Source organism: Eretmochelys imbricata, chromosome 1 (assembly GCF_965152235.1).
Source record: "Eretmochelys imbricata isolate rEreImb1 chromosome 1, rEreImb1.hap1, whole genome shotgun sequence".
NCBI classification, from domain to species: domain Eukaryota; kingdom Metazoa; phylum Chordata; order Testudines; family Cheloniidae; genus Eretmochelys; species Eretmochelys imbricata.
Genome location: NC_135572.1, coordinates 115,913,634 through 115,937,503, shown reverse-complemented (window position 1 = coordinate 115,937,503; position 23,870 = coordinate 115,913,634). Strand labels below are relative to the sequence as shown.

Sequence of the window (23,870 nt, the reverse complement as noted above, 5' to 3'; positions counted from 1 at the left end):
TCTTAATAAATAACATCAGAATTTAATTAAATCATTTGAAATTCAGAAGAGCAAGTTACTACTATTCTGTACCAGTCTGTTTATATACTTAGGCAGTCTTTGGTACAGATGTTTGAAAATGATAATGTCTGCAGAACTCTGGAATTTTCTGATTGACATGCTGAGAAACCACACCAATGCCAAAAATCTCCAGTTAAACATACACACATAACTTCATTCCTTTTTAAATATATTTTCCATTTCCTAATATCATTGAAGGTAATTCAAAATGTACATTTCTTGAAAATTATAGAACCTGAGGGTTACTTGAAGTCACTCCACCTATATAGCCTCATACCTGGAACATTCTAGGTGCACAATTCAACAGGAAACTTGTCAGATAGTTTCGGATGAAGTTGGTTGGAGACTGAAGAATGAAGTGGGGCAGAATGTAGTTTGTTCAGAAGGACCTTTTTCACCGTGCTAACTTTTTTTTTTATTTTTACTTTTTTCCTGACCAATTTAAGTGATTATAGTTATAATTAAAAGATATGATAAACTGACTGGATTTTAGAAGACATAACATCCCTGGAGGACTAATTGCTTATGTAAATGATGTGTCTTTCATCACTCTGTGTTTCTCAGTTACCATTAACTGACTTTGTAGAGAGGTACATTAAAGGACAAATTAAAGCTTATATTTAGAAGCTGAACCAATAGACAAACAGCAATTTCTTAAAATATTAAGACATTGATATTTCCCGACAGTCTGTGTCCAGTGTCATAGTTATGACCTGTATGTGTAACATTTTTGTTAACGACAGGGAAAGCACTTGGCTAATTTTATAGCTATGCATTATAGAGACTAAATGTTTTTTTTATTATTTTTTCTATTTATATCCTGCATGCCTACTAGAAATTTCTCTTTTTATTTAACAGGTTTGGGTAAAACAAAAAGGAAGACAAGTGCACGAGATGCCTCACCTACTCCTAGTACAGATGCAGAATATCCATCCAACGGTAGCAGTGCAGATCGGATTTATGACCTTAACATCCCAGCCTACGTTAAATTTGCCTATGTGGCAGAGAGGGAGGACGAGCTGTCCCTTGTTAAAGGATCCCGAGTCATTGTTATGGAAAAGTGCAGTGACGGCTGGTGGAGAGGTAGCTACAATGGACAGATTGGCTGGTTTCCTTCGAACTATGTGGTGGAGGAAGTTGAGGAAGCAACTGCAGATTCCCCAAGTTTTCTAAGTTTAAGGAAAGGTGCATCCATGAGTAATGGCCAGAGCTCAAAACTACTTCACGTTGTTCAGACACTGTATCCATTCAGCTCCGTCACAGAGGAAGAGCTCAATTTTGAAAAGGGGGAAACCATGGAAGTCATTGAAAAACCAGAAAATGACCCAGAATGGTGGAAATGTAAAAATTCCCGAGGGCAAATTGGTCTTGTTCCTAAAAACTATGTAGTAATCTTAAGTGATGGTCCTACCATTAACACGTCCCATCCACCTCCGATAAGCTATACAGGGCCATCTTCTACAGGACGGTTTGCTGGAAGAGAGTGGTATTATGGGAATGTTACCCGGCATCAAGCAGAATGTGCCCTAAATGAGAGGGGAGTGGAAGGGGACTTCCTTGTTAGAGATAGTGAATCTTCGGTAAGTGACATTCAACACTTGAATTTTTATTATTTGCTTCATATAAATAAACAAAACTACCGTATGGTGTTTGAAGTAGCAATGATGATAGTGAATAATTATCTTACATTAGTACAGTGAGTGTCTATCCCAAAAGAAGTAAGCAATTTACAAACTTTACAAACTGATATTTTTGCTATACACTGGAGTCACTTCATTCACTACTGAGGTGCAACCATCTTTGGAATGAAACACAACAATTGTGAACTAGTTTGTGTACTAATTTTGGAGTCACTAGTCATAATTCCCTAGTAAAGATTGAATTCCGTTTTGAACTTAAAGCAGGGATTCTCTTGTTAGGTATGAAAAATACAGCATATCCTCCCCAAATTTACCACACTTACTCTGAGTACAAAAAATAATTTAAAATGGGTCTTTTAAGAAATTTAGCATCTGTAGCAGTCTTTTCTTTGTCTCGAGTGAACTTAATAATGAAATAACATCTTCAAATTTTCCATATAGTTAAAATTTCTTGAACTCTTGTGCATAGGTTTTATTTGAAGAAATTAGGTGGTAATAAAGTAAATTAAGTTGTAATTAAAGATTTTATCTAATTTTTATTATAATAATAAGTTGCAGACAGCATCAAGTAACTCTTAAGTTGAGCCACAGTGACATCAGAGGGATGTTGTAATTACGTCAACCCAAGCATTACAAATGCAGGAAATTCAGAAAAGTTTACATTTAAATGTGTTCCAAATATACTAAGGTATGGAATCACTCAGACAACCTGAACTCTGTCTTATAGTGACATCATGACAAGAAAATTGTAGTTTAAAATCCCTTAGTGTGTCTTTTAAAAATAAGTGTTATCTAATCTGGGACCTCTAATACTAAAAAGCCTTAATCATTATCATATGGTTATTGCATGGCATCAGCCTAACTCAGTCTTAGGGTTTATCTACATACAATTTAAGTATACCGAAACGGTATCCATCTGAAACCAGCATAAGTACAATTCCATAAGGTGGACGCAGTATACCACTTTAAAAGTATTTATATTCCCATAAATTTAGGGCACCTGTATTAAAGCACCTTTATGCCAGTATAATTGCATCCACACTATGAGTTATACTGATTTAACTATACTGGTTTCAAAGTAATAAAGTTAAAGCAATATATATAAAACTGTGTAGAGGCCAGATCTTAAGATAGTTTTTTGTCTGAGAATATATAGCTTAAATAGGCCCAGCTATTGGAGCATTAGATCATTTGTATTAATCATTTCTACTTAGAACTTCTGACTAAGATTATTTTTCATATGATCCGTTAATCTAATATCAACTGTTTCTGTGTTGTTTAGGTTCTGTAAAATGACTTCACAAAACAATAGTACGTTAGGGTAAATATTGGTTGACAAATTGTGGCTTTTAATTAGTTACTATTAATCTAAAATTACCTTTTAGAAATTGATAATATTTTAGTTCTTCATGCTTCTGTTGAAGTACATTTTGTATTTCACGTGCTATAATTAGTGCTGGCCAGGTAAAGGTCAATTTAAATCCAGCTCTTAAAATGTAGTCAAACGTCTGCAAAATGAATAATGTTGCGGCAGATTGGCCAGGTTGCAATCACAGGCACTTCTGAACACAGCTCTTGTTACCCAGTTCTTTTTTGAGGGAGCGTTTCCAGAATTAGCAGAAATACCCTATAGCAGGGATTGGCAACCTTTGGCCCGCGACCCGCCTGGGTAAACCCCCTGGCGGGTAGGGCCAGTTTGTTTACCTGCCGCGTCTGCAGGTTTGGCCAATTGCCGCTCCCACTGGCCGCAGTTCACCACTTCAGGCCAATGGGGGCTGCTGGAAGGGGCGCTGGCCAAGGGGTGTGCTGGCCGCAGCTTCCTGCAGCCCCCATTGGCCTGGAGCGGCAAACCACGGCCAATGGGAGCTGCAGTCAGCCAAACCTGTGGACACCACAGGTAAACAAACCGGCCCGGCCCGCCAGGGTGGCTTACCCTGGCAGGCCATGTGCCAAAGGTTGCCGATCTCTGCCTTATAGTAAGTGTAAATCTACTCTTGAGTTTACTGGAGTTTGGTTTTTTTAACTCAGTGGTGTACTTTAAGTTGAGGTTTGCTGGCATACCTTGTTTCTGCCAGTAAGATTGTTGGTGTCAAGGGAATAATTTAAAGGCAAGAAAATAGTTTTTAAAAGTTGCTTCAACATTTTTCTTTTGTTTTTTTTAATTTAAACTCTCGCAAAATATTACTTTATTTTCTGAAACACATTTGCTGCTTTATTCTTACTACGGTTAGAAGAAGTGGAGGCTGACAAGTATTTCCACTCCTTGTAATTCTCATTTCATACACAAGAGTATTGATGACATACAGATGATGTCTTGCAAAATGATTGTCTGTGTAGGTTTCAGGCCTCGCAACCTAAGGGTTTTTCCTGGTAGACTACCGGGTTTTGGTTCCTTCTCTGGGGGAAACCCATCAAAATCTGCTGCGTCACAACTTAACTCTACGTCTCTTGGACTGTTAGTTTCTGTTTCTTGTCCCAGATTTTCTAGACATGACTTTGTGCAGCCTCTCTGTTATCTTATTTGCAAAATGTGGGGAATAATAGTTTGTCTTTTGCTGTCGTGGGGATATGCAGCCTTAGTTAATAAGAGCTATGAAGTGCACAGAAATATTAACAGCAGTCATTGAAAGAAGAGAACTTGAGGCTCATGGTATTCTGGCTCCCAGTCCACAGTGGTCAATACTCTAGGGTGACGGATACTTTGTAGGTCTTTCTCTATTTTATGTGGATTCTGCCCATAAGGTGAAAATTATCTCTACACAACAAAGTATTATAGAAAAGTAATTTTTTTAAAAAGATGTAAATTGTGTTGGGGGCTGTATATCTGGAACGTCTAGCCCCAACTATGCACCACAAATTCTATCCTAGGCCCTGAACCAGCATACCAGTTTTCAGGCTGCTCTGACTGTGCAAATGGATTTTACAGCAGTTTGAAAATATTGCTAAACAGAAACACTTTTGCAACATTTACTAACGTATGGCTACATGCTGCGCCATAATGACCACTGTGTTACAGCTCTTTTTTGTTGTCTAGGTCTAAAAAGACACTCTGACTTCTATCTGAAATATAGAAAATACATTAGCCTTTTTATTTAATGACCTCATATTTGATCAATTGTTGTCCAATATGGTTGCCAAATGGTGGTTCTCACACTCTGCAGTAGGATTGTCGCTTGTGGGGCATACAAAGACTCAGTCAAGGTATAGTCAAGTAAGTCAGCTGTAAGTCAGTGACCCCATACAAGTCTCATTGGACAACCCCATGGAATTTACTAAGCTCATCAGCAAAACATGATTGCTACAGCACTACACAGAAAGTTTAGTTTCAGGCTTCTTCTGAATTAAGGTTTCCATTCTCTTCAATGCTGGTCTCTCTCTAATCCAAATGCTTCAGTCTGGTGTTACAGATACTACATTTCTCTAAACAGAGAACTATACTTTTGTAGTTGAGATGTGTGTGTCTGCCTTTGGTTTAGTATCATTTCAGAATCATTTTTTTGTTACACATTAGATTTAGGATATGTCTACACTGGCAAGTTTCTGCACCAGATGTTATACCACTTTTATTAAAACGCTGGAATTAAACAGCTGTTGCATATCCACACTGTGCTCCTTGTGACACTGGAGCGCATCCACGTTAGTAGGTCTTGCAATGGCAAAGACAGCAGTGCATTGTGGTAGCTATCCCACTGTGCAACTGGCCGCAGGGTGCTTTGGGAAGGGGTTGCAATGCCTCATGGGGATGCAGCTTTCCCAATCCCATTGTTCCATGGGCATCCTACTACATTGCCAGCTGCTTTTCAACTGAAGTGTGGAGGGGGAAGTGTGTGACAGGGAGTGTGTGTGTGTGTGTATGGAACAGGGAAGAGAGACAATATGTTTTGGGGGACAGAGTGTGTGTGTCACCATGCTGTCTTGTAAGTTCAGACAGCAGCAGGAAACAACCAGTCCTGAGGCAGGGGGAGGGGGAAACCCTGACATCAGCCCCCACCTCCCTCCCTCGGCTCTCTGCACAGCAATCTCTCTCTCTCTCTCTCTCTCACACACACACACTCTCACACCTGTGTTCAGCAGCACTAGCATTCCACATTAATGGTTTGCTTTGTGTCCCAGAGCAGTTCAGCACAGCACACAATGGCTGTCAGAAACAGTGCTTTGAAAGGGGAGAAGCGCATGTCTCCAGGGCAGCCGAGTTCAAAACAATGAGCAGAGTGGGCATTTGAGGCATTATGGGACACCTCTGGAGGCCAATTACAGTGCAGAAAGCAATCAAGTGTTCACACTGGCAATAAAGCACTGGAGCCTCTGCGCAAGAAGCCTTATGACTCTCATTGAGGTGGTTTTTTGCAGCGCTGCAACTGTGGAGTTTCTGCGCACAAAGAGGCTTGGCAGTGTGCACACGTCTGAAGTTTGAGTGCAAAAAGCTGCTTTACTGTGCAGAAACTTGCCAATGTAGACAAGCCCTTAGTTATTTCATTCCAAATTTGATCTTCCTTAATTTTTAATCTTATTGCCTGTATCATTCTTTTATATAAGTTTTAACACATTCTTCACAACAGCTGTTCTTTTAATAAATTCTAGAAACCATATAGTAAAACAGGGTGGTGGTGTTGAGAGGGAAATGGGTAAAGTATCATTTGTTTCAAGCTTCCAAAGGCTTATGATAGAGCAGTGTAAAAATATTTTTTAAATAATTTTAAAATTCTTGGGTGGTGTCTAATTTTCAGTGGATATACTTTGTAGTACTTTTTTGTAGTACCAAAAATTCCTATTACATCATGTTGTATGATTCCACTTGTTGGAGGAGCTTCTTCAAGCTGTGGACCTAGGTTTCCTCCCTGAAGGGGTCCTATCAATGAGGACCATCCTCTTACTATAGGTTTCAGAGTAACAGCCGTGTTAGTCTGTATTCGCAAAAAGAAAAGGAGTACTTGTGGCACCTTAGAGACTAACCAATTTATTTGAGCATAAGCTTTTGTGAGCTACAGCTCACTTCATCGGATGCATACTGTGGAAAGTGTAGAAGATCTTTTTATACACACAAAGCATGAAAAAAAACCTCCTCCCACCCCACTCTCCTGCTGGTAATAGCTTATCTAAAGTGACCACTCTCCTTACAATATGTATGATAATCAAGGTGGGCCATTTCCAGCACAAATCCAGGGTTTAACAAGAACGTCGGGGGGGGGGGGTGAGGAAAAAACAAGGGGAAATAAGTTACCTTGCATAATGACTTAGCCACTCCCTGTCTCTATTCAAGCCTAAGTTAATTGTATCCAATTTGCAAACGAATTCCAATTCAACAGTTTCTCGCTGGAGTCTGGATTTGAAGTTTTTTTGTTGTAATATAGCAACTTTCATGTCTGTAATCGCGTGACCAGAGAGATTGAAGTGTTCTCCGACTGCAGCCAGCCCCTGCCGCACCCCCTGCCCTGCCTTCAGCCACCCCCCGCATGCCCTGCCTGCAGCCAGCCCCTGCTGCACCCCCTGCCCTGCCTCCAGCCACCCCCTGCATCCCCTGCCTGCAGCCAGCCCCTGTCTCCAGCCACCCCCTGCCACACCCCTGCCCTGCCTCCAGCCACCCCCCAGCCCCTGCCGCACCCCCTGCATGCCCTGCCTCCAGCCACCCCCTGCATGCCCTGCCTGCAGCCAGCCCCTGCTGCACCCCCTGCCTGTAGCCAGCCCCTGCCTCCAGCCATCCCCTGCACCCCCTGCCTGCAGCCAGCCCCCCGCCTCCAGCCGCCCCTGCCCACAGCCAGCCCTCGTCTCCAGCCACCCCCACAGACCCTGGCCACACCAGCCCCTGTCTCCAACCACCCCTGCACCCCCTGCCCGCAGCCAGCCCCTGCTGCAGCCAGCCTGTCTCCAGCCGCCCCCACATCCCCTGCCCGCAGCCAGCCCCTGCCGCACCCCCTGCCCTTTATCCAGCCAACCCCTGCTGCACCCCCTGCCCTGCCCACACCAGCCCCGTCTCCAGCCACCCCTGTACCCCCTGCCCGCAGCAGGCCCTGCCGCACCCCCTGCCCTGCCCGCACCAGCCCCTGTCTCCAGCCGCCCCTGCCCGCACCAGCCCCTGGGACACCCCTGCCCTGCCCGCAGCCAGCCCCTGTCTCCAGCCAGTCCTGCACCCCCCTGCCCTGCCTGCAGCCAGCCCCTACCTCCAGTCAGCCCCTGCCCTGTCTCCAGCCAGCCCCACACCCTCCTGTCTCCAGCCAACTCCGCACCCCCTTCCCTGCCTGCAGCCAGCCCCACACCCCCTGCTTCCAGCTAGCCCTGCCCCATGTCCACTGGTGCCCTGCAGTTCTCAGGGCAGTAACCCTGCACACCTGCTTCAATGAGGGGGGCATGGAGCAGCTGGGACCCACACATGTGCACACCCTAGGGTGACCAGACAGCAAGTGTGAAAAATCAGGACAGGGGGTAGGGGATAATAGGAGCCTATATAAGGAAAAGACCCCAAAATCGGGACTGTCCCTATAAAATCGGGACATCTGGTCACCCTAGCACACCCCCAGGGCGTGGTGGGGACCCAAACATGTGAAACGGAGCTCATTTCTAGTTCAGGCCCATCTTTTTAAAAAAGAACTTTAGGCAGGGTTAACATACATCCGTATTTTCCCGGACAGGTCAGGCTTTTTGGTTCTTAAATCGGATGTATGGTAACCCTGTTGGTACAAAAAATACATGCTGGGGCACATCCCGTAAATCAGAACTTTTTATAGGGAACCGGTTGTTAAGATTTTGGCAGCTCATCACTGGGTATGTGTACCCCTGGGGGTACTCAGAGGTCTTCCAGGGGGTACATCAACTCATCTAGATATTTGCCTAGTTTTACAACAGGCTACATAAAAAGCACTAGTGATATCAATACAAACTAAAATTTCATAGACAATGATTTGTTCATACTGCTCTATATTCTGTACACTGAAATGTAAGTACAATATTTATATTCTAATTGATTTATTTTATAATTATTTGGTAAAAATGAGAGTATGAATGTTTCAGTAATAGTGTGCTGTGACACTTCTGTATTTTTATGTATTTTATATATTTTTATGTCACATTTTGTAAGTTTTTAAGTGTGGTAAAACTTGGGGGTTCAGAAGACAAATCAGACTCTTGAAAGGGGTTTAGTAGTCTGGAAAGGTTGAGAGCCAGTGAAGTAGAACATAAGGTTCCTCGCACAAGTTGCCTGTTCCTACAATAGTTCCCTGTCATAATGGTTGCTGCTTCACCTGGAGAAGCAATACTGTCATGAGGGGTTTTGAGCTGTCGAAGAGAGGCCTTTGAGCCTGGTGATGGTGGATGTGAGGCAGGAGGAGGAGCCTCAATGCATGGAGAGTTTCATGTGTGCATCAACGGGGCAGATAAATTGGTGAATGAAGTTATGGATGATAATTGAGAGGGGAGGGGTAAGACCGTGAAGGGAGATTGAACATAAGAACCGGCATACTGGGTCAGACCAAAGGTCCATCTAGCCCAGTATCCTGTCTTCCGACAGTGGCCAATGCCAGGTGTCCCAGAGGGAGTGAACAGAACAGGTAATCATCAAGTGGTCCATCCCCTGTCACCCATTCCCAGGGTCTGGCAAACAGAGGCTAGGGACACCATTCCTTACCCATCCTGGCTAATAGCCATTGATGGACCTATCCTCCATGAATTTATCTACTTCTTCTTTGAACCCTGTTGTAGTCTTGGCCATCTAGACTAGATGAGCAGAAATTGGGAGTTTGAAAGACCAGTAAAAGGGTTAGAGAGGTATAACTATAATTTTTCCCCACCCTGCCCTTTACAGTGAGTGTACCATATTTCTTTGAGTGCTTGCAATGTCCATTCCATGTTAGGTGTGTGCGCACCATGAGCCGTCACCAGAAATTTTTCCCTCTCTGGTACCCGTCGGGTCAGCTCTGGTGCTGTGCGCTCATAAGGGCTCCAGCCAACACTGCACCTTCTCAGTTTCTTTTTTCGCCTATGATGGTCACTGGAACTGCTCTTCTTTCTTCAGCAAGCTCTCCTCAGTGGAAGACTCTTCTCTGTGGTCTTAGTTTACTACCTTCCCTTTGTTTCTTTTGTCCCAGTTCTTTATTTCTAGTTTGGACAGTTGTGAACTTGTTGTACATAGTTAGTTGGCATTTTCACCATTTTAGCGGAGTCTTCGTCTGCTCCCTGTACAGGACATGCCTCGGTCTCTCGGTTTCAAGCCCTGTGCCTCCTGCAGCAAACCTATGCCTGTTAGCGACTCGCACTCCAGTTGTCTGAAGTGCCTGAGAAAGACTGATATCAGCAGTTGCTGCCAGATCTGCCGGGATTTCAAGACCTGTACTGAGAAAGGCCTGGAGACAAGGTTGAAGTCCCTCCTGTTGGAATCAGCATCCCGACTCTCGTCGTAGCCAGTTTGGCCAGACTCAGCACTGAGTATGTTGGCGTCAGTGCAGAGTGCTCCTCCCACCATGAGAGTCTCTGCACCGTTCACCCATCACCTGTGCCGAAGAAAAAACATAAGAAGCTGTTGGCTGAGAGAGGGTGTTCCCCAACTCTGAGGAAAGTCACGTGTGGGGAGCACAGTGGAATGTGACCTGAGTCTGGCCACTCCTCTGATTCTGAGGGTGATACCGTTAACTCCATCCTTTATGTCCATTGAGTCCAGTCCTGGATCAACCTTCAGCACCAGAGGGAACAACAGGATCGCGGTGCTGTCTACCTCGGACGTGTTTGTTTCAGCCAGGGACTTGCGGGAGCTTTCGGTGTTGCTGGTGATGGCAATACAAGAATCAGTGACGTCGGTGCCAGGGAGCAGAATGGAGCATGTTGCCCTGAACTCCCATATGGTACTGTCAAGAGGGAAACTGTCCCTGCTGTCCTTGACACAGGTCTTCCCGATTTGTCAGCGTTCCCCAGCACCAAGTGGTATCTTCCTTCCATGGTCCCTGGAGGAAGGCTCATTGTCAGACTCGGAAATGGAATAGTATCCCCATCCGAGAAACTGTTCCCAGTCGTCCGTGTCCTCCCCAACCCCCCCCCTCCCCCCGTCAACTTATCCGGTTGTGGATCCATGTGCAGAAGTACGCCCGAATGCTTGGGCACTGGCCTATGCAGATGCAATGGCCATTTTGGAAACTCTGGGTTTTTCTCCAATGCAAGGACTCTCTTCCAGGCGCTAATACTTGGCGGTCTCAGAGAGGAGAGCACCTCTGGCCCATCGAGCAGCACTGGATCTGGATGCCGGTACCAAACCCGGTACCAATCCTCAGGATTGGATCAGAGCAGGCGAAGAAGAGGATCACCCCTGCTGGTGCAGAACTCCTCATCCTCTTCTCCAGAGGAGGCAGTGTCAGGGGTGGGCATGTCACCTCCCCATGATGACTTCAGAGCCCATTAAGAGCTCTTGAAAAGAGTGGCCTTTGAACCTCTGGCTGGAAATGGAGGTTGTCAAAGAGCCCTCCCACAGCCTGGTCAATATTTTGACTGCGGCAGCCCTATCAAAGGTGGCTCTCCCTCTCACTAAGGCCATCGTGGGCCAGTTAAAGCTCTGTGGGAAAACCCCATCTTCCCTGCCTTCCACCTCAAAAAAGAGCCAAAAAAATAGTATTTTGGTCCCTCTCTTGGGTATGAGTACTTGTGCTCCCACCCCCTCCTGGGTTCCTGGTGGTCTCAGTGGCAAACGAGGGACAGACAAGGGCAATAAGCTGTGACCCCCAAGGCAAAAGACTAGATCTTTTGGTAGAAAGGTTTATTCTACAGGAGTTCTACAGCTCGGCATCTCCAACCAGCAGGCTTTTGCTGGGGAGGTACGATTTCATTGTCTGGGACTTTATGTTGAAATTCAAGGACTTGCTTCCCCAGGAATTCAGGCAGCAGTTCTCTTCTTTGGTTGAGGAGGGGAAATCTGTAGTCAGGGCTTTCCTGTAGGCTGCCCTGGACGCGGCAGACTCGGTGGCTAGATCCTTAGCTTTTGCAGTAGTCATGCGCAGATGCTCTTGGTTCCAGTCCTCGTGACTGTAACAGAGATCCAGCAGTCGATTCAGGACCTTCCACCTGAAGATGCTTCGCTCTTCTCAGAACAAACAGATGCAAAGCTCCGCGGTCTGAAAGACTCCAGAGCCACCCTTAAGTCCTGAGTCTTTACACCCTGAAGCCTTCAACAAAGCACTTCAGGCTCCGGCACTCCAACCACTTCTCAGCTCCACCGCCCCGTCGGGACCTGCAAAAGAAGCAAAGCAGGTGTTTTAGACACAGGCAGTTCCCCCGTCTACCTCAGGGTCTCTACCTGGCCTGCCCAGATACATGGGGGCAGCCAAACAGAACTTTTGATGGGATGCCTGAGGTCATTATACCAGTTTCCGTGCCACTTGATCCTGTCCCCCTTTCGTTTTCGGACCACCTGTCCCACTTTGGCATGACATGGTCTGTTATCACCATGGAGTGCTGGGTGCTAAACACTGTAGAAAGGAATTATACGTTCTAGTTTATTTCCACTCCCCACACATTCCTTCCTTCCCTATTCCTCTTCAGGTATCCTTCTCATGAGCAATGTCTGGTGCAGGAGGTGCAAGCCCTCCTCTGCGTGAGAGCCGTGGAGGAGGTTCCTCGGGACTTAAGAGGAAAGGGGTTTTACTCCAGGTATTTTCTAATTCCAAAGGCCAAAGTGGATCTCTGACCCATTTTAGACTTGCGCCACCTCAACGGCTATCTCAAAAATCTGACTTCTGCATGGTCTCTGTGGCCTCCATCATCCCCTCCCTAGATTCGGGGGACTGGTATGCCACCCTCAACTCAAGAGATGCTTATTTTCACATCTCAATTTTCCAAAGCCACAGGAGGTTTCTCAGGTTCATTGTAAATCAAATTCACTACCAATTTACGGTTCGGCCTTTCAGCAGCCACAAAGGTTTTCATGAAATGCATGGCAGTAGTGGCAGCCTTCCTGAGAAGAAGAGGGGTACAAGTCTACCCGTACCTCGATGACTGGCTGGTCAAAGGCCAGGCCCAGGTGGAGGCCATTATCCACCTCCATACAATTGACCTTTCAGGTGCTGGGGCTTATAAATGAGCAGAAGTCTACCCTTGTCCCTGTACAAAGGATAGAGTTTATCAGAGCAGTGCTTGATTCCTCACAGGCAGGGCTTTCCTCCCAGAAGCCTGTGTCCAGACAATGGTGTAATTAATAGCCCAAGTCAAGGCCCACCCAGTCACGACGACCCATTTCTGCCTTAGACTTTTAGGCCACATGGATGCATCCCCATAAGTAGTGCAGCATGCAAGGCTACGCCTCAGATCGCTTTAAGCTTGGCTGGCCTCAGTGTACTCACCCAGTCGCCATCACCTGTACTTGGTGCTCACAGTTTGTCATCAGTCAGAACAGGAAATGTCACCATTCGCTCCCTGCAAGGCCACAGCCCAGGCTTACTCACAGAAGCTTTTCTGCTCCGTTGGACTGGACATCTGTTCTACAACTTCCCCTCTGTTCCTCTAGTGCATAAGGTCCTACTGGAGATCAAGCGAGACAGAACGCAAATCATTCTCATAGCCCTAGGCTGGCCCCACCAACACTGGTTCGACACGCTGTCAGTATCGACTCTGATGCTGTTACTTCTCCTCCTGGACCTGATATCTCAGGACCACGGTCAAATACTCCTCACCTGACAGCTTTGAAACTCCATGGCTAAATCCTGAGGAGTTGGCCTGTTCGGAGCAAATCCACCAGGTTTTGCGAGGTATCAGGAAGCCTTCTACCAGAGCAACATACCTTGCCAAGTGGTAGCGCTTTTCCATTTGGTCTTCCCAGCAAGGTCTCTTGCCCGCACAGTCATCTCTTCTGGCTGTTCTGGAGTATTTGCTGCGTCTGAAACAGCAAGGTCTGGCAATTTCATCAGTTAAAGTACACCTGGCAGCGATTTCAGCATTCCACGAATGGCTGATCGGTTTTCTCAGATGAGATGTCTGTTCATTTTCTCACGGGCCTAGAAAGATTGTGCCCTCAGATTCGAGAGCCCATTCCCCCATGCGACCTGGTCTTGTCAAAACTCATGGGGCCTCAGTTCGAGCTGCTGGGAATATGCCCCCTGTTGTACCTTTCCTGGAAGATGGCCTTTCTGATAACTCACTTTGGCCAGGAGTGTCTCAGACCAGGGCTCTTACATCAGAACCCCTGTACACAGACAGCTTTGCCCTCACCCTGCGTTCCTCCCAAAGGTGGTTTTGCAGTTTCACAATAATCAGTAGGGCCCTACCAAATTCGCATCCATGAAAAATGTGTCATGGACCGTGAAATCTGGTCTTTTGTGTACTTTCACCCTGTACTATACAGATTTCACGTGGGAAATCAGTGTTTCCCAAACTGGGGATCCTGACCCAAAAAGGAGATGGGGGGAATCACAAGGTTATTGTAGGGGGGTCACAGTATTGCCACCCTTATTCTGCACTGTTCCCTTCAGAGCTGGGCGGCCAGTGAGTGGTGGTTGCTGACTGAAGGCCTAGCTCTGAAGGCAACAGCTCAAAAGTAAAGGTGGCAATATCATACCGTGCTATCCTTAGTTCTGTGCTGATGCTGGCAGCAGCATTGCCTTCAAAGCTGGGCTCTTGGCCAGCAAGCACCGCTCTCTGGCAGCCCAGCTCTGAAGGTAGCACTCCCGTCAGCAGCAGCACAGAAGTAAACTTGGCAGTACTGCAACTGTCCTACAATAACTTTGTGAGTCCCCCACAGTCCTCTTTTGGGTCAGGACCCCTACCTTTACAACACCATGAAATTCAGATTTAAATATCTGAAATCATGAAATTTACTATTTTTAAAATCCTGTGACCATGAAATTGACCAAAATGGACTGTGAATTTGGTAGGGCCCTAGTAATCAGGCTATTTTTCTGCCTTTTTTTTCCCTGAAACCTCTCACAAACAGGGAGGAGCAAAATCTCCACACACTGGACGTTAGATGCACTCTGATATTATACATTGAGAGGATAAAACTGTGCCATAGATCTATGTAGCTGTTTGTAGCAGTAGCAGACAGGATGAAAGGCCTTCCTATTTTGGCTGAGCGGATCTCATCCTGGATCACATCGTGCATTCACACATGCTGTGAGCAGGCGGGGGTCCCACCACTGGCTATAGTGACAGCCCATTCTATGTGAGCACAAACTTCCTCAGCAGCTTTCCTGGTCCAGGTGCTGATCCAGGACATGTGCAGAGAGGTGACTTGGTCATCAGTACATACATTTTCTTCCCACTACACCATCACCCAGCAAGCTAGAGATGATGCCAGGTTTGGTCGAGCCATGTTGTGGTCAGCATGTCCATGAACTCTGATCCCATCTCCTATGGTACTGCTTGGGAGACACCAAACGTGGAACAGACATGTGCAACACATCTCGAAGAACAACAGTTACAGAAAGGTTAGTAAGTGATTTGTGACCCAACACCAGCCAAAATCGATCATTTGGGCAACACAGCTCTGTCTGCTGGATACTTAGGCAGAGTAGGTGTGTTCATGTAAATATAGTCTGGTCCTGAAGACTTCCCCCAAACCCACCCTCCAGCTCATCACTAGCTGTCAGGGGAGAGCTCATTCAGACCTTGCTTACAAATCATAATTTGAAATTATTAGCTTGGCCAACATCGCCAAAACAAATGCACTGAACTTCTCATGAAAAAACAACAGCTATGTGAGGCAGCTAGTTCTCTGTTCATGCTTTTCAAACCTATTATGCTTTTTTCAGGTACAAATGTTTTATCATCTATTGTATATGCTTTTAAAGAGTATACTGTTGACCATCGGGGGAAGGGGGGGTGGGGTGATGTGGAAATTCAGGTAAATCTCTGATGGGGGAGAAACACTCACAGGCACCCTGCCGTGATCCTATGCTGTAGAATCACCAGACAACCTTACAGGTTCTAGAGACTCAGATTTACTTGTAATGTGCTTTTAAGGAGTGTATGCAAGTTCTGAGGCTTTTTTGCAAGATAGGTTTGCATGCAAGCCATCTAAATATAGCAGTTAATTCAAGTGGGAGAAGAGAGAAAATCTGCCAGAAGCTGAAAGAGAATGGCCGAAGAACAGTTTTAAAAATGAACAAACAAACAAACTTGGAACAAATCCAAGGACAGCAGGGAACCAATTCAGGCTGCATTCAACCACCACGCTGTAGCATGGTAATATTAAGAGTAAAGAGCAGTAGTTTACACAGATATTTTTTAAAACATTCCCTAAATATTTAGCTTGTATATTTGCAGTGAGAAGAACCCAAAATAAATACAAGTCCAATTATTTTCACAGATTCTTCTTGTATTCTTGTTACTCACTAATTTGAGGCGAATAAAGGGGTTTCACATTTTTCCAACAGCTGTTCAAGCTCTTCCATCTCTTTGTACCAGATGATGGCTCTCGCAAGAGAGTTAAACAGGCTGTTCCACAGTTTTAAGACGATGAGTTCATCAAAAGGGTGCAACTTTACAACATGCTGTGGTGAAAAATAAGCAATGCTAAATTCTTCTATTATACAAAAATCTAATTAGCAACTTTGGGACTGGAAAAAATATGAAACATTGAGTATTCAATCACAATTGTATTTCAAGTGTCAGAAAAAGCAAAGCAATGTGGTGGTAGCAGCCGATAAAGTGAGCTGTAGCTCACGAAAGCTTATGCTCAAATAAATTTGTTAGTCTGTAAGGTGTCACAAGTACTCCTTTTCTTTTTGCGAATACAGACTGACACGGCTGCTACTCTGAAACCTGTCATACTGGAGTTTGTGTGTCTACATGACATGGTAATAAGTGTGGGCCAGTGGCTCGGGCATAGGACTGAAAATCACAGGGCATAGGTTCTGTTCTGAGCTCTGCCACTGACTCACTGTCGTAACCTCTCTGTTCTTCATCTTTATAAAGATAACAATACTTACCCACCTTTGTAAAGAGCTTTGACATGTATACTTGAGATCATAGCTTTGAGGTTCTGATAACTACACTGCACCAAATAGGAGGGCACTAAATCTCCACAGTGCACAAAAGGATTAGCTTGGTTGGTTTTGTTTCAGACATGATGTAGCTTTTTCAGTTCCGTATTTTGGCATTCTGTTTATACCTGTGTTTTCAATTGTAATAGGGATTTTTTTCAGTTAGTATTTTTAAATGAGTTTTGCCTAGAGGTTACCTACAGAAGAGAGAATTAGAGGGACTTTAATATTAAGGTTTGGTCTTGTTTCTCAGACTCGCACAAGCTAGTGTTCTATTACTCCCTTCCATGCTAGCCCTACTAAATTGTTTCCTACAGGCCGATGTTGTTAGTTTTAATATTTAAAGTAAAGTTAGTGGCATGCTATCCATTGCCAGTTCCCTGTGATACTTCTGTGATTCGGCAGTCACAGAATTTTCAGCAGAATTCATCCCTTGCTGCAAAATCGTGCTCCAGAGTCTCCGCTATAATTTTTTTAAATGAATGGTTCTAGTTCTTATGATTCAAGAAGATGATCTTGAAATCATGAACAGATTTGAAAGCAATACAGTGCAGAGAGCCTGCAACAATAGCTCTGAAAACTGTGAACTGCCCTATTCATCTCAGTCAGGGCCCATGGACTCTGCAGTTCCACAGCATCTGGCTTTTGCAGGCAAGCTGCTCATATTTTGTATTCAGTTTCCCTTCTTGGTCAGGACTGGCCTGCAACTGTCTCTTGCTTTCCAGTTTTCCTCACTAGGGGGAGTTAATCGGATTACAGTGAAACCTCTGCACTGTTCCTTTGAGCTCAGGCAGGAGGGGGTTAGAGCCAGAGCTAACCTACAGTTTACAGCCAGGGAGTGCGGGGGGAGAGATGGGGAATGGAATCTAAGAATTTATGCTGGCAAGTAGAGCTAGTCGGAAAAATTCAAATGAAATGTTCATCAGAATTTGTGGATTCATTAAAAGTTAAATGTTTCACTGAGATGGTTCAATTTCAGCAAAGTTCCAGTTGAACCCAGGCAGCAATCCGCCAGAACCCTGCCAGTTTGCCTGCCCAGCTCCTTGGCAGACCACACTGGAGGACTCTTTAGTAGAGAATTTAGAAAACGTTGGTTTTCATTCCTAATTGGAACAAAACTAAATTGTGAAATATCAAAATCCTCAATGAAACTGAATACCATTCTCTGCACAGCTCAACTGGCAAGTTAGACTGGCTGGGGAATAGTGCAGTAGCTGAAGCCCTTGGATCCAGGGAAATGAGATGTAAAACCATCTACAAGCTCTGCACTCCTGTCCTCCTCATTTCTTTGACACATGCAGACAGAGGGATGGCCTGAGCCCAGCTGCATGGACAGCATCACAGGAGCAAAGTCCCAGGGATTGGAGTTTGGCTGTCTGGAGAGCATAGTGAAAACTTGTCAACAAAAGTAGTCACTGTCAAAAATAATCTCTCATGAACGTTATGCCAATAAGAATTTTCAGTTAAAATAGACATAGTTCTGTTTTTGTGTGGGACTGGAGGATTGGAATAAATGGTGTTTCATGACAATGGAATAAATTAATGTTGTGGAATTTAGGAGTTGTTGCCACAGAAATTAGGAGTTGTTGCCATGTGTTGTGAACCTGGTCTAATTGTGTCACTAAGTACACAGGACTTAGAATATAGAATGCATTCACAGTGATGTTTGTTTGATATACCATAAGAGCTTTGATTATGTTCGGTACCGGAAACATTGATAGAAAAGTAAACTTAGGCCATGTCTACACTACAAAATTAAGTCAACCTAGCTTCCATCAGCATAGGGCTGCCGCAGTAATTACATGGCTTGTGCTTTTCCCCACTTTGCTCCTTGTGTCAGCAGTGTATGTCCTCTCCAGGAGCGCTTTTATTGATTGTACTGTCAGTGTGGGGTATTGTGGGACGCTTCCTGAAAGACAGTAACAGTCTACGTAAGCAATGCAGTGTCTATGCTGATACTGCTTTGACCTAATTACTTCACCCTTAACTCTATGCCATTTGTGGAGGTGGAGTTAAGTTGGCGTAGAGGGGCAGTTACATCAGAGAGAGCAAAATGTAAGTGTAGACTCTTCCATAATTTATGTCGAAGTAAACTGCCTTGTGTCAATCTAACTCTGTAGCGTAGACAGACCTTAGCGGTATAGTCAGGTGGACATTCACTATGTAACTTTTGATTTATATAAATGTTGCTATCATTATTAAACATTTATACTGCAGTAGAGTCCAACTTCAACAGTTGGGTCCAAAATTACTGGGAAGAATTTAAAGTGAGAATTAGTATTAAATTTAATGAACGTTAAATGAAATAAAAGCTACAAATTGGAAGTTCACTCTTTTTTTAAAAATTAGCGTTGTCAATTGCTTTTTAAAATAGAGTGGCAGTAGGATGGAGGAGTGGCCAAACCATGTGTGAGCAGGGGGAAATGTTGTAGACATGGAGAACTTTTGCAGCCATTTATTTATGTTCACTTTAGTGCTATGTACCAAAGCAATCGATGTGCTGGTACATTGAAAATGTTGCTGTATGTCAAAAATAGTAAATGGAATAGTTCTGTTTTATCTTTCAAATAATTTTTAAATAAAAAAAATTAATTTCACTGTACATGGTTAGTATTATATTTGGGTGATTTGTATTGTAAATGTGTATTCTGTGTCCTATACTACTTTCTTAAAATTAAAATAAACAAGAACTGTTCCTCATATATTTTTTAATTAAGTTAAAGGGTGGAAAGTTTTTCTTTTGTAACACAGAGCAAGAAAGGCCCTCTTGTGGTCATGATTTTAAAAAGTCGTGGGAATTTTCTCTTCTGTGCCTCAGCCAAGCAATATTGTAATAAGAATATTGACTTTAGGGAGAGTTTATCAATAGAAGAAACCATGCATGACGCAAGTCTTTTTCTGTTCTTGTCATTCTTATGATGCTAGTTTGAGCCAGTAATTTTTGCACTATTTGCAATTTAGTCATGTAACTTGCTACTTTAGACTATGTATTTTACTGATCATTTACTGCACATATTAATAATGCGGGAAATTATTTATTGAATAATAGACATTTGGATTTCTTAAATAGCTAAAGCACCATATTGTGGAACAAAGAATAGAGTATATTGTAGTTACTTTATATCACAGTTTGCTCCTTCAACCACAAATTTGTGTGTTCTCTTTGACCACTTTGTAATAATTCTTTTTTTCTCTCTCTCTCTCTTTCAACAGCCCAGTGACTTCTCAGTATCTCTAAAGGCATCAGGGAAGAACAAACATTTCAAGGTGCAGCTTGTGGACAATGTCTATTGTATTGGCCAGCGTCGATTTCATTCAATGGATGAATTGGTGGAACACTACAAAAAAGCTCCCATCTTCACCAGTGAACACGGCGAAAAGTTATATCTTGTGAAAGCACTTCAGTGACGTTGAAGATAGACTATGCCACCTAGGCCTCTTATAACTTTCAAGCCTTAGGTCCTAATTCACTTTTATAGAGCAGAGCAATCTACTCCCTGAAGCAGGCTTAAAGGATGGGTTCTTTCCAAAGTGTTTGCTCTGTTGGTTGTTATTGTCCTTTTTTGGTTTGGATTTGTTTTGTTTGCCTATTTTATCTTTTTGGTTCTGTTAATCTCAGATGACCTCCCCTCAGGTTGAAAATTTCACTTAAATGGGCGTTGTAAGCACTCACTTTCATGCCTGAGTTCTAAACTCCCCTCTTCTGTGTACGTTTACATAGTTAGTTCCAATAAACGAGGGGTGTTTTCAATTCAAAACAGTGTTAATCTGTTCAAATTGCTCATGCTGACAGAACTGTTCATTTGAGAGACATCGGACACAGTTTGAATGCACTGAAGCTGCAGCTAATTAAGTGAGATATAGTAGACATAACAGTTGTGGCAGTGAGTTCTGTAGCTATTTTGCTTACCAAGTAGTATATTACAAAAATTCCTAGTTCCTAGAAGCACTCTTTACACTGTACTCTGCTATTACATTGCCTCTTTAACTCTTTGTAAAGAGTACACTAATTAAAGCATTTTGTAATAGTACTTCTTAATCTACTATGGTAAGATTGTAGTAAAAGAAAACTATCTAGTGTATTTTGGTCTGTAATTGCAACAGAGAGGAATTTTCTTTTTTACATTGATTGCTAGAGAAAGAATCATTGAATTGTAAAGGCTGAATGTTTTGGTAATCTACAACCAAATGTGCCATCCACATAATGCTTTTTCCTCTTGCCCTTCTGCTTGTTTGAATTAAACAATTATGTATTTAATTCTCGAAGTAATATGTATCTGTAGCTGATTGTTGACACTAATACAGAAGATTAATAAAAACTGATCTTGGGGTGGGGCGGGCGGGCGTGCTACCAACACTATTATATATATAGATCTATATATATTTGCTTTATAGAGAAAATCTTCAGGGTTTACAGAGGATGGTGGGATTGGTAGTAGGAGACACACAGAATGTTTATGAAGAAAATGCATTTTCTCTTTTCTTTACATTTAAACTCCTTTATGGTTTAAATATACAGTCTTGAGATGGCACATTCCTGAGATTGAAGAAGGGATCTTGAGATCTCAAATTCTTGCATACCCAGTTTTTTGGATATTGTAATAAAACAGATATTATGTCAAGATGGAGTACTGGATTTATCCTTGAGTGGTAGTCATGATGTTCGTTTAGTAAGGTGAAATAGTGTAAATATGGAATTTGTGTATTTTGAATTTGGTCTAAGAAGAAAAAAATTTGAGCAACAATACTGTAGGTAATGAGAAATACTCTGTATGTTTTCAGTATTGGTTACTACGATGAGGAAGACCATAAACTCCTTTAATGAAAATGCAAAAGGGAACCATTTCCTAAGGCCTTCACCTTTTGTTTTATTTGTTGTTTTATCTGTCACTCTGTAATGTGAATAGGATTTACACCAATGCAGCATGATTTGCTTTGATTTAAATTATCTTTGCTATGGGGTTGCCCTGGTGCACTTGCACAGGTGGCTGAAAACCCAGTGTCAGAAAGGCTTGAAAAAGGGTTAAAAAAAGAACAAGATAAACTCATGGACGATAGGCCCATCAATAGCTATTAGTCAGGATGGGCAGGGATGGTGTCCCTAGCATCTTTGCGAGAAGCTGGGAATGAGCGACGGGATGAATCACTTGATGATTACCTGTTCTGTTCTTTCCCTCTGAAGCACCTGGCATTGGCCACTGTCAGAAGACAGGATACTGGGCTAGATGGACCTTTGGTCTGACCCAGTATGGACATTCTTATGTTGAGGGGCAGACACTGTTGTGGAAGTTTTACAAACCTATTGTTTTCTTATCATGCCTGTGTGTGCACGCTCACTCCCGCCCCCCCCCCCCTTTCTCTCCCCTTTTAGATTGCTTCATTTTTTCAATAGAATCTACTAGTAAAAATCAGACATCTGCTTGACTTCTATAGGACAGCTTTGTAGTGGCACCACTGATTAAGAGTGACCCAGATCTTTATAGTCACATTGCTATCATAAAGAGTCCTAATTTGTGGACTGCCATCTCCAGGCAGTGGCCAAACATTAGGAACTTAGGAATTTCCATACCAAATTAAGGTTTTTTTCTTCACCCTTCTCTGGACTCCCTCTATATGGAGATCTAACTGAACACTATACTTTAAATGAGGGGGATACCACAGGTTTATATAATGCCTTCACAATCTTGGTGTTGTTTTCTATCCCAATCTTTATATATCCTAACATTGTTTGGTTTTGACTGCTGCTATGTATTGAGCAGAGGTGTTCATTGAGGTGTCTACAGTGAGAGGACAGGTCTTTTTCCTGAGTGGTTACAGTTAATTTATAACCCAGCAATGTTATATGAGTAGTTCATATTATTCTTTCTAATGAGTTTTAGCTTGCCTTTGTCAATGCTGAATTTAATCACGCTGGTTTGTTGGGTCCCTCTGCGGTTCCTCAGTCTCTTGTAGTCTGGACCGATCTAAATAATTTTGTCTTCTACAAGTTTTTCCACCTAACTGATTCCAATTTTTTACAGTTGTTTGATGATTATACTAAACAATACTTGTCCTAATAAAGATTGCTGGGATATTCTACTGTTAGAATATCAACTTTAGGAATAATTGGAAACTATTTCTGTTTCTCAGCCAGTTTCTACTCCCTGACATAACCTTTATCTGACACTCCATGACTGCTTAGTTTCCTTAACAGCCTCTTGTCAAAGGTTATTGGTTTTTTGTTTTGTTTTATTTTTTAAGATTAAAGAAATTAATCCACTTGTTCTTCAGCTCCTTTTTTCATTAACAGGGCTTAAAGAATTTTAGTAGATTAGAAAGACATGATTTTTCTTTATATAATCATTCTGATTTTTCCAAATAATATCAGATTTTTCTAAGTGCATTTATTCTATTTTTAATTATTTCAACCAGTTTTAGTGGTGCTGCCATTTAATGTTTTTCTTGCCTTTCACTTCCTTTTTTTTTAAATTGAGTCACATGCACTCCTTCTCTGAATCTGTTAAAGTACACTGCTGTATCTAAATGCAGTAATAGTTCAGGTTTCGACGTCTCTGAATCAAGGAATATTTCCAACACACCTCTGAACAACATACTAACCCACAGAGACCTTTCGACCAAGACTACAAAAAGAAGGATTCTGGGTGGACTCTTCCTGAAGATCGAAACAACAGACTGGACTTCTACATAGAGTGCTTCCACCGACGTTCACGGGCTGAAATTGTGGAAAAGCAGCATCACTTGCCCCATAACCTCAGCCGTGCAGAACACAATGCCATCCACAGCCTCAGAAACAACTCTGACATCATAATCAAAAAGGCTGACAAAGGAGGTGCTGTCGTCATCATGAATAGGTCGGAATATGAACAAGACGGTGCTCAGCAGCTCTCCAACACCACTTTCTACAAGCCATTACCCTCTGATCCCACTGAGGATTACCAATAGAAACTACAGCATTTGCTCAAGAAACTCCCTGAAAAAGCACAAGAACAAATCCCCTGGAACAATACTTGGGTATTCTATCTGCTACCCAAGATCCATAAACCTGGAAATCCTGGACGCCCCATCATCTCAGGCATTGAATCATAGAATCGGGATTGTCTGGCTATGTAGACTCCCTCCTCAGGCCCTACGCTATCAGCACTCCCAGCTATCTTCGAGACACCATTGACTTCCTGACGAAACTACAGTCCATCGGTGATCTTCCTGAAAACACCATCCTGGCCAC

At 43.3% G+C, this 23,870-nt stretch overlaps 1 protein-coding gene across 7 annotated transcripts in view; it reads left to right on the top strand.

The window, feature by feature from the left end:
* Positions 1-20,903, top strand: part of NCK2 (NCK adaptor protein 2) — a 161,164-nt gene extending 140,261 nt beyond the window's left edge. For all 7 annotated transcript variants that reach the window (XM_077814287.1, XM_077814281.1, XM_077814285.1 and 4 more), the window contains 2 exons: positions 919-1,640; positions 19,859-20,903. In XM_077814287.1, coding sequence (XP_077670413.1) covers positions 919-1,640; positions 19,859-20,053 — 917 coding nt within the window. In that variant the 3' untranslated portion in view covers positions 20,054-20,903. The remainder of the gene's footprint in view (positions 1-918; positions 1,641-19,858) is intronic.
* The last annotated feature ends 2,967 nt before the right edge of the window (positions 20,904-23,870 follow it).